At 38.3% G+C, this 13,000-nt stretch overlaps 1 protein-coding gene across 1 annotated transcript in view; it reads right to left on the bottom strand.

The window, feature by feature from the left end:
- The window catches only part of LOC109831818 (ABC transporter C family member 14-like), a 19,271-nt gene continuing 6,769 nt past the window's right edge, over window positions 499-13,000 (bottom strand). Inside the window, exons 6-11 of the mRNA XM_020399264.1 lie at window positions 5,150-5,444; window positions 3,867-4,081; window positions 3,279-3,584; window positions 2,273-2,336; window positions 1,690-1,929; window positions 499-1,094 (exon numbers count right to left, since the gene is read on the bottom strand). Coding sequence (XP_020254853.1) covers window positions 994-1,094; window positions 1,690-1,929; window positions 2,273-2,336; window positions 3,279-3,584; window positions 3,867-4,081; window positions 5,150-5,444 — 1,221 coding nt within the window. The 3' untranslated portion in view covers window positions 499-993. The remainder of the gene's footprint in view (window positions 1,095-1,689; window positions 1,930-2,272; window positions 2,337-3,278; window positions 3,585-3,866; window positions 4,082-5,149; window positions 5,445-13,000) is intronic.

Raw genomic sequence — 13,000 nt, 5'->3', positions numbered from 1 at the left:
AATTAAAAATTAAAAAAAATAGGATCAATCACAAGAATCCTATTTAGCGGCTTAGTTAAGCTAAATTACATATTAGCTTTGGAAATATCTAAGTTCGTATCAAATAAAATGCAGAGTAGAAGGTCGTAGTTTTGAATCGCGTAGTAAAAGCATTCGCATATATTAATATTTTAGCGTGCATATTAAACTCACAACAAGTTCCATGTATCACTTAATGTGATGTGATAGTAGTAGATAAAATTCAGACCAACTCGCAATTATTAGATATACAATCCACATATCCATTCTCCTTCGTAGTTACATTTGTTTGTAACACGAAAAATTCTTTAAGCACCCAAAATATAGGACCAATAGGAGGGGGACACCTCACTTGTCCCCTCTATTGGTCCCATATTTTGGGTCCCTGTAGCAAAGCTCTTGTAACACATGTAATCCACAACTTTATTAGTACCATATCAACATAACTAAGGCAGATATCAACATAGAAGGACCAAAGTCTGAGATCTATATTTTGATCTATTTCCAGTTCTTAAAAAAAAAATACATTTCAAAGGTAAATATACGAAACATAGCTACAGCATTTTGTGATAATGGCATAAAGACAATAAAGTTGTAGCACCACTTGACTTATTTATCCTCTCATATTTGCAATTCAAATTAGGTAACGACATCAACGCCGCAGATATATTTTATATATCGGAAAACATCAAATAAATAAAAAAAAAATTTAGAAGAGAACAGATAGACAAATACAACACTCAACTCAGAAAAATTTAATTATCTCCCTCTCTAGTTTTTTTTTTCCCTTCCAATTTCTCCGGTAAAAAGCTTCCCTACCTTCTCTACTCTCAGACAAAATCATTGACGACTCGGTTTCATTGACAGGCAGAAGTGAATAATGATCTTCAACCTCTGATATCTTCATCGATACGACCAAGCCCGCTCAATTTGTGCATTAACCGTTGCTGACCTATCAACTCAGTGGACGACACTTTATAGGTCGGATGAGCGATTAGCATACTCCTGAACTAATGCACCGAAGAGAGATGGCCTCTCGATCAAGTTGGAGGGGCTGTCGAATTCTTTCGCCCTACCTGCTCAACAAAATAGATTTCGTGATATGTAGTCCTCAAGCTTCTTCATACAAATTACTATTAATAAAAAGATAAATGTATAATTCATAACGGCATTGAAGAAAATGGTTTCCTTAGTTGGACTCTTAAGTCTGTAAAGTGACAGCTCTGGTTTTGTTAAATAAGAAGAGAGAAAGGATGGTGAGATTCACTTGTCTAATGAGACTCATGGGTGTGTGCCCAACACTATGTCCATCTCTTGGTAGCTCATTAGCTGCATGCTAGGTTATTTGCGCGACTGCAGAAATCAACAACTCTATATTGATTATATAATCAATTTCTTCATATGCCATGAATCTGCGATATCCAACTATTCTAGTTACTGGATTCTCTATGTAACAAGTTTTTGGGTCATGAAACCATCATCAAAAAATCAATTTCCTGAAGATGTATCGGTAATTATTAAATAAAATTAAACAACAGCCTAATATATTTTCATTAATTTGGCAAAAGTGATAACTTTTCAATACACTTTGAAGTTAAAGTCAATAATCAAAATCATTTGCGAGTTGTAATCAATGTAATTTTTGCAAGAATAAACTACTAAGAGACTGACCAGCATCAATAACCAGAACTCTGTCACAATCCATGACTGTCGGTATTCTGTGAGCAATGCTGATAATGGTACATGAAGCAAAGTCCTCACGGATAATTTTTTGAATCACGCCATCTGTCTGTGAATCCACCGAGGCAGTCGCCTCATCCATAAACAAAATTTTGCTGTGTTTCAGCATTACACGGCCTAGACATAGAAGCTGTCTCTGCCCTACGCTCCAATTCTCTCCGTAGTCAACCACTGGAAATTGGCAATACAAGAATTCATAAGGACCCAAGAAAGTTGAAATGAAAAGAAAAACACTACTCGTCCTACCTAGACACCAATTTATTTTCAGTTTTGAGGGTAATGTATCGCAAAGGTAAAACTGATAGGGTCCAGATTGTGCACACTTGAATAATTTTACTAGCTATCAAGTTGGTGCAGTGAAAGCAAGAAACTTTTAACTATGATTTTCATAAGAAACCAAGCTTCTTTTTAAAATTCCAAGCTGAACAAACAAATTCACAAGTGAAATAAGACTGTTTTGTTAAACTAGTTCCATCATAGTCGATCCAAAAGAAATAGAGAAAAATTTTGATACCCATTGCGTCTAGCTTCTCAGGTTTTGCAGTTACCACGTCTTTGAGCTGACAGCGTTCAAGGCTCTGCAAGTAGGCAAGTCGCATGGGAAAACTCATTATACACAACACTTGACAAACCGTTAAGCAAACCGTTAAGCAAATGAAAGAAAAACAATTGACTAACATATCTAGAGAATTAAAGTTCAATTGACAGCCAATTAAACTGGATAGATAACGCTATGAATTCAACAGCCTAATCCGATGTTCATAGGTCACAAAGTTAGCTTATTAAAGTGGAACTTGGAACCTTGACAATGTCACTTAGGGCACTGATAGAATTGGAACTTGGGACCTTGATGATGCCAATTTGATGCTTGAGGCTTTATTAAATGAATGGAGCTTTCTACTATAAGCCAAGCAAAATTATGATGCTCCTTCTTGGCCATTTCCTGAACGAAAGTGGGTCCTCCCTTGCATGAGGGAGGCCTCTGCAATGCACCAAGCTACTCCTATTTATAGCTTATATACTTATGGTACATTATCACAGGTGCACTAGCACATGTATATAGTAACAAAGAGAAAGATTGATAACATATTTCTTTTTTGTTTTCCTCTCATTTTTTGAATCCGCGGAGATGGGGTGAGGTTGGGATTCTCATTAGTGGGAAGATATTACTCTTCAAACGTTACTTTAACTCGAATTTTTTGAATGTGGAGCAAAATGAAGAACCAACCTTGATTCTTGCCATTAATATTTACACAATTCATGAGGAAAAAAAAACTCATTATCTTGGCGGACATTCAATCTTTTGTTCCTTCTAAAAGATCGATCCTCCTCCATAGCAGGATTATATATGAACTCGGTTATAATACAAGAGCAACAAACTACTGAAGTTTATGGAAATCATGACCGAAAATAGCTAATTTCGGAATGATATTTCAGCAAAAAACTATCCCGCATAATCAAAATATGCTTAGTAAAATGGTTATTTTAAAAGAAAAAAACAGAGAAAACATCAGACATACCTGCCATATCTCATCATCTGAATATTGTCTTGTTGGATCAATGTTACTTCTCACTGTTCCCTCAAAAAGAACAGGTTCTTGAGGAATAATACCAAAGCGCGACCTCAGATCATGAAGGCCCAATGTACAGATATCTACTCCATCGATGATTATCCTACCTCGATATGGCTCCACTATCCGGAATAATGCTTGAATAAATGTTGATTTACCACTACCAGTTCTCCCGACAACACCAATCTTTTCTCCACCTCTAATGCTAAGTGTAATGCCATTCAGGACTAAAGGAGTGTTTTCCCGGTATCTTACCTGATTGAGCAGCAAATACTTTAAATATATACCTTAAGGAACAGGTTAAAGAAAGATTGAGACAATTGACTGAGGCATAGCTATCCAGTGAAAAGAAAGACAATCTACTCCAAAATTTCAAAGAAAACATGAAGTAAGAAAAGAGCAACTCATATGGGATATTCCGTGGAGGCATGGAGAATGGTGTACTGCACTACTGCCAAATACTTCACTTTCCAAAGATAACTAAAAGTTGCTTATAATTGTCATTATCGGAATAAATAATATTTAGTCCAAATATACCTGCAAGCCAGAGACATCAATGTCTCCTTGGGTGGGCCAACTTGGTGAAGGAAGACAGTCTTCGATCTCCCAAGCAGCCTCAGAAGGAATATCAGTAAACTGTTTCATCCTCTCAACAGAAACCATTCTGTTCTCCATAAAGCAACTAATCCATACCGTCCAGAAGAGTGCACCATTAAGGGAAAGACCGTAGGAAAGAGATAGACCAACATACTCTACGTCACAAGAAACAAATCAATCAGTCCTGAAGGAAGACAATATAAATATTTATATAACCGCATCAAGTTAGCAATTCAACATCACATCCATCACTGTTTAACTTGCAAATAGATAGTTTGTGATCCATATGAATAATGTACCTATATTGACCACGAGGAAGTACGTGATAGACCATATGAATAATGATCCACAAAGTCATTTTCACTACCCAAAGCGTTTATCGTTAAAAATCAAGTAGTTTAAAAGAACTTCCTCTCATGTATCATCAACAATTGAAAAATTAAACCTACTTGATCCATGGATGAACTGTGTTGAAACAAATGATTAATGTTGTTCATTGAACACATGATTTGTCATCACGTATCTTTTAACTCATGTAGATCGTGATGAATGATGTAAACTATCCATTGGAACTGTACAAGTGTACACTTTTGTGAGGACTGGATAGGAAGTTTCCTACATGGCTATCATATCTCTGTATCTATATAAGAGAAAGCTAAACATGGTTCAATTGGAAGAATTGGATGCAAACCCTTCTTACGAAAAAGCCAGTCTATAGGAATATATCTACACTATTTGAAAGTCTAAATGCCAAAACTTAGCGATTTAAAGGTACCCATCCATCACCTTGTCATAAATCAGAGTCAACATCAGAGTGTTGTCCACACTTATGGTATTGTTAGTGAGGGTCTTCCCTTAATTTACCAAAAAAGATATGTTCTTGCTCTCTCTGGATAATGTACTGGGACAGGCCAATAGTAAACTAACTATTTATTAGGATGAACTATCTTAGTCTCAGATACGAAAGATTCCTAAATCTCGGAAACAAGCCAATTCTTCTTAGTGAAGTAATACGCAATTAGTTGTTCATCTTTAAATAGAGTTATAAAACAATAGCCACAGATGATGATGATGAAAATTTAGCAATCCTGCTTAAGAGAACATCTTTTGGGGGACAATAGAGCTTAGAACTTAAACCAACTAAAATCATCTAAAGTGAGTATCTTCTACGCAACTTATGATCAACAATAATCAAGCATTATGAAACTGATTTTAATATGTACCTGGTTTGACAAAACTGCTAGGCAGCATCACCATTAGGAGAGCAGATATACAGAGGATGAAACTTCCAATCAGTTCCAACCTGAAACCAAGCCACTCGCTAGAGGCCTTATTGTGAAAGTCCATTGTTAAGCTTGAATTAACCCTGTCTAAATTTTCTTGGGAAAACCTATCCTCCTTTCTGAAGCACCTGATGGTTGTTACACCAAGAATCGTCTCTGAGAAATGATGGATAACTGGTGCTTTTGTGATTGACTCCAGACGAGTTAGCTCCCGTGAGGTTGCAAGGTAATATCCCTGCAAGCATGAAATGTAAGATGAAGTAGAACACTTCTTACAAGTATCATCTTTGGTCACTTTTTTACATGGATAAAAAGCCTAATTGCAGTGTATTTGAAGAACTATAAACCAAAAAAAGGTAGAAGATATGTAAATATCTAAAACTTGAGAGCATGTAGAGCATTCTTTTTAAAATACAAGTAAATCTACAACTCGCAACAAAGAGCAAACTGGCAAATCAAAAAATATAATGTGTGTTGTGAATGCTTTGGGGATAGTTTAATAAACAAAAAGAAACTGGAAAAACATCCTACATTTGAATTAACTTACACATTCATTGGCCTTTTTTGTACATGTGCAGACCATACCAAACTTCTTACCATTGCACTAGCTATAAATGTACTTGGTTGTAACCCCAGGGTATACAAGCCTATAGTCAAATGAAAATGTACAGATCCACTAACCAAATTATAACAGTTCAGAAGCTAAAAATCTAGACAATTAATTTATTGAAAGTACGCCATACAAACAAATTTATGAAAACTAGTTCTACTAGAATTGTGGAGTAAAATAATAAACTCCAGTCATCGCAGTCCCAAATCTCACCTGTACCAGGCTATAAAAAGTTTTTTTTGCATGATGTTGCAGATAAGCAAGCCAAAACAAGTAAGTGCATACAAACTTGGAAGTAAAACTTGGGTGTTAAACCTGGGAGGGGTAGGTACTATGTTTCTCAACAGAAATGCACATCAAAGAAAAATAAAGTACGCTTTTCTAAGGTGGCGTCTTCTTCTATGGATGAATCATAGGCAGCCATGTTGCACAGGTGCAGGTGCAGGTGTGGACACAGACACAAGTGCTGATACAGGAGACGGTAAATTTGTAAAATGTAGGATACAGGGACAGCTATATGTACATACATACTGAAGTTAATAATCTATATGAGATCAATATTATTCTTCATTCCCATGTTATGAGAATTAAAGTCTCTATACCATTTTTATGCTTCTTTTATTGAGCAGATTATAAATTGAAAAGACACTCATTTTTTTAACTATGTACCCAAACGACCCTTTAAAATTACTTATGAACTAGGTATGTGCTAAAACGACCCTGTCCTGAGTCCAACAAGTTGCATAAATGAAGGTGAAGTGTACAGTATACATCCAAGAAGTGCATCATGAGTTTTTAAAAACATATGTTATTTAATTGAGTACAGTCTGAACAAACATATGTATATATTCAAGAAGTGTTCATGGAGTGTTGGACATGGACACAGATACCATAAGTGTCCGACACGGATATGAGAGCCTAGATGAAGTGTCCGGGTAACCTAGATTGGCAGTAAAGATTATGTTGCAAAATCTTTCCTAGATCAAGTGTCCGGGTAACCTAGATTGGCAGTAAAGATTCTGTTGCAAAATCTTTTCTTGATGTTAAAGGCTTGAAACTTCTTCATTAGTACATCTGAGAGTTCCTGTAGTGATCCTATATAAAATGATAAAATCATTAATCATATTTTGTCCTAAAGATAGATTTATGCATATTACAAAAGTAATAAAAGTAATAGGGGTTAGGGGCAAAAGGTCTAGTCATTTAGTTTGTCTTCAGCCACGAAGGGGTTTTGATGACTTTGTGTTATTGGAGGAGGATGTCGGCACCTCCTCATCAAGAGAATAATAACAAGGAAAATACACCCAAAAAAAATCCAAAGAAAATCAAAGGAAAAGGGGGTAAAAAAGAGAAACTCCAACATAATGGGTTCTCCTCCTAATTCTCTGCTAGAGGTAAAATTTGAAAGAAAAGAAGGAAAGAGAGAGAATAGGGAGGATGAGCTCAAATTTACACTATAACCCAAAAGCTCTAAGGTATAAGCCTTCTCCTCCTTAACCCAGTTCGATCTCTAGTATGGATGATGAGAAACAAGTTCGATATTGATATTGGCAATAAAAATAAAACAAAAGAAGAAAGAAAGAAGAGGAAGAGCCATCATACACAGAAAGAAAAGAGAGGTGATAAAAATGGGGAAAGTTTACCTTAGGTCCTCAATTGACTAAATAATTCTAAAGAGCCAAATATGAGTAAAGAAGTGAAGGATTTGATAGTGGAAAATTAGTTTTAGGCCACAGAACTGCCAATTTTTTTTGCTAATCGGTCCAAGTTCAGTGAATAGGTCATACTAATTAGAAGGATAATTTACCCTTGATCCCATACGTTCATTAAAATCGTGAACAAGTCTAAATTAGAGCAAATAGGACTACAAACTAAAGGAGATAATTTAGTTCAGACCTATGAAATTTCAACAATTTGCAAAAGGTCCAAACTGAGTAATCTAATGCTAATTTGGACCTAGATTATAGAGCGGTCAATCTATAGTATGAGTATACCTTAAGTTGGTTTTAACCCAATAATTTTATATTATAGAACCTTGTGGATATTGAAGGGGATAAAATTTGGGAAACTCAAATCAGCTTGAAGTGAGTTCATTTCGCACTAGTATTTTTATAAATAAATCACATAATTATTATATTTGATTGATCTTGTGCTCAAGACATAGCTACTCTATTATTTTCAAATATATAAAATGAAATGTGATTTGACCAATACTGTGGTGATTTATCTCCATAATGTGATCTTGAATCTGTATTAGATATGAAAGATAAATTTTTTTATCCATATAAAATATAAAAATAAAATTTGATTTCATATAGAATGTGATATGTGGTTCTGAATCTCATCCAATATCAAATAAATGTGAATTTTGTTTATTTGAAAACTATTGAAGAAAGAAGTATATTTTAAATGTGTTTCAATACAGATTTTTCGTGATTTGGTATTTGAATCAAGAATAAAAAAAGTGAATTTCGTAAACTATTTTATTTTGATATGATGAGTTTACACTCGTTCACTTGATTTGGAAAGGGTTCGTGATTTTGACAAGTGAACAAATTTATACCAATATTATTTTCGGTACAAGTTGATATGTTTTTTGAAATTATGCAATCTGACAAGTGATGTGTTTTTGAAATTAAGCTATTTGACAAGTGATTATCAATGTTTTCAAAACCCTCAAAAAGTCTGCTATGGAGTGATGTGTTTGTGCTTGTCATATGGTAAATGCACATTTTTTTGGCCCTTTTAGGCATTTGTAATAGGCCAGCGGTCTATGGCAGTGTTAGGTGTATTTTATTCCCAGAAATTATGTGTTATATGATGCGTTTTATGCATTCTCATGCTACTCGGCTATAATATTCATAAGCTTAAAGTGATCTATGAGGTGATTGTTGCAACTATGTGAACAAGTCAGAGATTTGAGATTCTGATATTTGACTGTGAATCTGAGAAAACAGTAATCTTTTGGTTTTGCATAAAATTTAGGGAAAAATGCTTCCAGCCCCCAAAACGAATGAAAACAAGCTTCCCACCCCCAAGACTTTTTCAACGGGTGTTTTGCCCCCAAAAGTAAATTTTTTGTTCTCTGAGCCCCCAAACACAAAGCCCAATGAATTTCACACAGGGAAAGACTATAATACCCATTCTCTCTCTCTCTAACCCTGCAATCCCTCTGCTCTCCCTCCTCCCTCCCCCACCTCTCCACCCGCCGCCGCCGCCCTCCTCCTGCCATCCTCACCTTCTCTGCCATCGTCGCTCCGGCCATCCACAGCATCCTTAAGATCCACAACGCGGAGAAAACCTCGGCGCGGTTCGAGGAGTACAAAGAGATAGTCCGCTCGAGGGCCGAGCGAAACTCCGGCGACGAGCGCTGCATAGCCGACGGGAACAAGCGACTGAGGTTTTACTGCTTCATGATTCTCTGCGAGCTGGGTTTCATGGGAGCGTGGGAGCGGGCAGGAGGACCTGTTCATGGGAGCGTGGGAGCGTGGGAGGACCTGTTCATGGGAGCGTGGGAGCGTGGGAGGACCTGTTCATGGGAGCGTGGGAGCGTGGGAGGACCTGTTCATGGGAGCGTGGGAGCGTGGGAGGACCTGTTCATGGGAGCGTGGGAGCGTGGGAGGACCTGTTCATGGGAGCGTGGGAGCGTGGGAGGACCTGTTCATGGGAGCGTGGGAGCGTGGGAGGACCTGTTCATGGGAGCGTGGGAGCGTGCGGGAGGACTCGCCCAACCTAAGAACAATAATAAGAAGAAGAAGGACAAGATTGATAGTAATTACAACCATGCCCCCTAACCTTGGCTGCTCCTGCTTTGGATGGTACAAGAGCTTCTGGGCTCGTTGGGATGCCTCACCCAACCGCCATGTCATCCACCTCATCCTCGATGCCTTTGAAGAGACCCTTGAATCGAAGGAGGCCAACAGCAAGTAGAAGAGGGGGTTGAAGAGTAAAAAGATTGATTTTGATGAGGTTTTGGCGAAAGAGATGAGCGCCCATGAGGAGAAAGTTGATGATGATGGCCATGATGATGGGTACGGGCATGTTACTAATTACCAACGCTAAAACTATTACCACCAAAAAACTTTAAAATAACCCAAATAAAAATATACCGGTTGCTTGTTAAAATTACTCCCCCATTAGAATGTCCTACATTGGTTGTTAAGGTTATATGTTGGTTGTTAATGTTACGCGTTTGTTGTTAAGGTTACGTATTGGTTGTTAATGTTATACAGGTTGCTTGTTAAGGTTACGGGTTGGTTGTTAAGAATATGCGTTGGTTGTTAAGGTTACAGGCTTGTTAAGGTTACGGATTGGTGTTAACGTTATACGGGTTGATTGTTAAGGTTACGGGTTGCTTGTTTAACAATCAACTCGTAACCTTAACAAGCAAACCATATAACATTAACAACCAACCCGTAATCTTAACAACCAACCCGTAACCTTAACAACCAACCAGTAACATTAACAACAAACGCGTAACCTTAACAAGCAACTCGTAACCTTAACAAGCAACACGTATAACCTTAACAACCAACCCGTAACATTAACAACAAACACGTAACCTTCATATTAACGGATCTTGAGGATCTCTCTGTCGGATTGTTAGGCTCTGAAAAACACGCTAATTGAAGAAATATGTAAACTCCTGAACGTAGCTTGAAGCTTGAGAAATGTTGTGAATAGTGCCATGCATATTAATTAAAAGATGTTGACATATTAAGAGTTATTAAAAAAAGCGAGTGTTCTTGAAAAATATATAAATTTATTTTGGTTACCTATTAAAGACGTTAACATGGATGGGCGGGCCAACATGCATAAAAATAGTGCATCTAGACTTCCTATATCGTCTAAAAGTTACTCTAAATATACAGAACACTCAAGATCTCTCTGTCGGAATCAACACGTTTTTCCCCCGTCGAGCTTGGATTTGATGTTTTGGTGCATTTTGTTTGCTTCACTGGTCCTTGTTCTGCTGTTATTGTGATGTCGAGATTTCACCTTGTTTGTTAGGTCCAAGTTTACATTTTTCTTCAATTAGCGTGTTTTTCAGAGCCTAACAATCCGACAGAGAGATCCTCAAGATCCGTTAATATGAAGGTTACGTGTTTGTTGTTAATGTTACGGGTTGGTTGTTAAGGTTATACGTGTTGCTTGTTAAGGTTACGAGTTGCTTGTTAAGGTTACGCATTTGTTGTTAATGTTACTGGTTGGTTGTTAAGGTTACGGGTTGGTTGTTAAGATTACGGGTTGGTTGTTAATGTTATATGGTTTGCTTGTTAAGGTTACGAGTTGATTGTTAAACAAGCAACCCGTAACCTTAACAATCAACCCGTATAATGTTAACACCAATCCGTAACCTTAACAAGTAACCCGTAACCTTAACAACCAACGCGTAGTCTTAACAACCAACCCGTAACCTTAACAAGCAACCTGTATAACATTAACAACCAATACGTAACCTTAACAACAAACGCGTAACATTAACAACCAACATATAACCTTAACAACCAATGTAGGACATTCTAATGGGGGAGTAATTTTAACAAGCAACCGGTATATTTTTATTTGGGTTATTTTAAAGTTTTTTTTGTGGTAATAGTTTTAGCGTTGGTAATTAGTAACATGCCCGCACCCATCATCATGGCCATCATCATCAACTTTCTCCTCATGGGCGCTCATCTCTTTCGCCAAAACCTCATCAAAATCAATCTTTTTTACTCTTCAACCCCCTCTTCTACTTGTTGTTGGCCTCCTTCGATTCAAGGGTCTCTTCAAAGGCATCGAGGATGAGGTGGATGACATGGCGGTTGGGTGAGGCATCCCAACGAGCCCAGAAGCTCTTGTACCATCCAAAGCAGGAGCAGCCAAGGTTAAGGGGGCATGGTTGTAATTACTATCAATCTTGTCCTTCTTCTTCTTATTATTGTTCTTAGGTTGGGCGAGTCCTCCCGCACGCTCCCACGCTCCCATGAACAGGTCCTCCCACGCTCCCACGCTCCCATGAACAGGTCCTCCCACGCTCCCACGCTCCCATGAACAGGTCCTCCCACGCTCCCACGCTCCCATGAACAGGTCCTCCCACGCTCCCACGCTCCCATGAACAGGTCCTCCTGCCCGCTCCCACGCTCCCATGAAACCCAGCTCGCAGAGAATCATGAAGCAGTAAAACCTCAGTCGCTTGTTCCCGTCGGCTATGCAGCGCTCGTCGCCGGAGTTTCGCTCGGCCCTCGAGCGGACTATCTCTTTGTACTCCTCGAACCGCGCCGAGGTTTTCTCCGCGTTGTGGATCTTAAGGATGCTGTGGATGGCCGGAGCGACGATGGCAGAGAAGGTGAGGATGGCAGGAGGAGGGCGGCGGCGGCGGGTGGAGAGGTGGGGGAGGGAGGAGGGAGAGCAGAGGGATTGCAGGGTTAGAGAGAGAGAATGGGTATTATAGTCTTTCCCTGTGTGAAATTCATTGGGCTTTGTGTTTGGGGGCTCAGAGAACAAAAAATTTACTTTTGGGGGCAAAGCACCCGTGAGAAGGTGAGGATGGCAGGAGGAGGGCGGCGGCGGCGGGTGGAGAGGTGGGGGAGGGAGGAGGGAGAGCAGAGGGATTGCAGGGTTAGAGAGAGAGAGAATGGGTATTATAGTCTTTCCCTGTGTGAAATTCATTGGGCTTTGTGTTTGGGGGCTCAGAGAACAAAAAATTTACTTTTGGGGGCAAAGCACCCGTTGAAAAAGTCTTGGGGGTGGGAAGCTTGTTTTCATTCGTTTTGGGGGCTGGAAGCATTTTTCCCTAAAATTTAAGTCATTTTTCTTTCTCAGTATTTACCTTGATTTCAAACAGTCTGATTTGAAAATCTATGACAGTGCATTCAGTTTGCACATAAGAATTTTTTTTTTTAACTTTGAGTTCTTTTTTGAAAATACTAATATTTATTCTTTTACATAATCTTTTGTCATCTCAGAATCTTTGGTGCAAAACCTATAATTTACTATTTCTAAAAATTATTATTTTGTTAGATATATAGGAACTCTAATAGGAAATGTTCTCACTAAGCTTTAGCTCACCCCATCGTTTTCTAAAAATAAGTTCACCCCGTCGTTTTCAATTTATTTTTAGACTTACTGTTCTCTGCATATATGCTGGAATTTTGGATCTGGCGTTTTCCTTGGAGGCACTATAAGACGAAGTCTTC

Source organism: Asparagus officinalis, chromosome 2 (genome assembly GCF_001876935.1).
Source record: "Asparagus officinalis chromosome 2, Aspof.V1, whole genome shotgun sequence".
In the NCBI taxonomy this organism is placed as follows: Eukaryota; Viridiplantae; Streptophyta; class Magnoliopsida; order Asparagales; family Asparagaceae; genus Asparagus; species Asparagus officinalis.
Note: the sequence above shows the minus strand (reverse complement) of the source record. Positions and strands in the feature narration are given on the sequence as shown.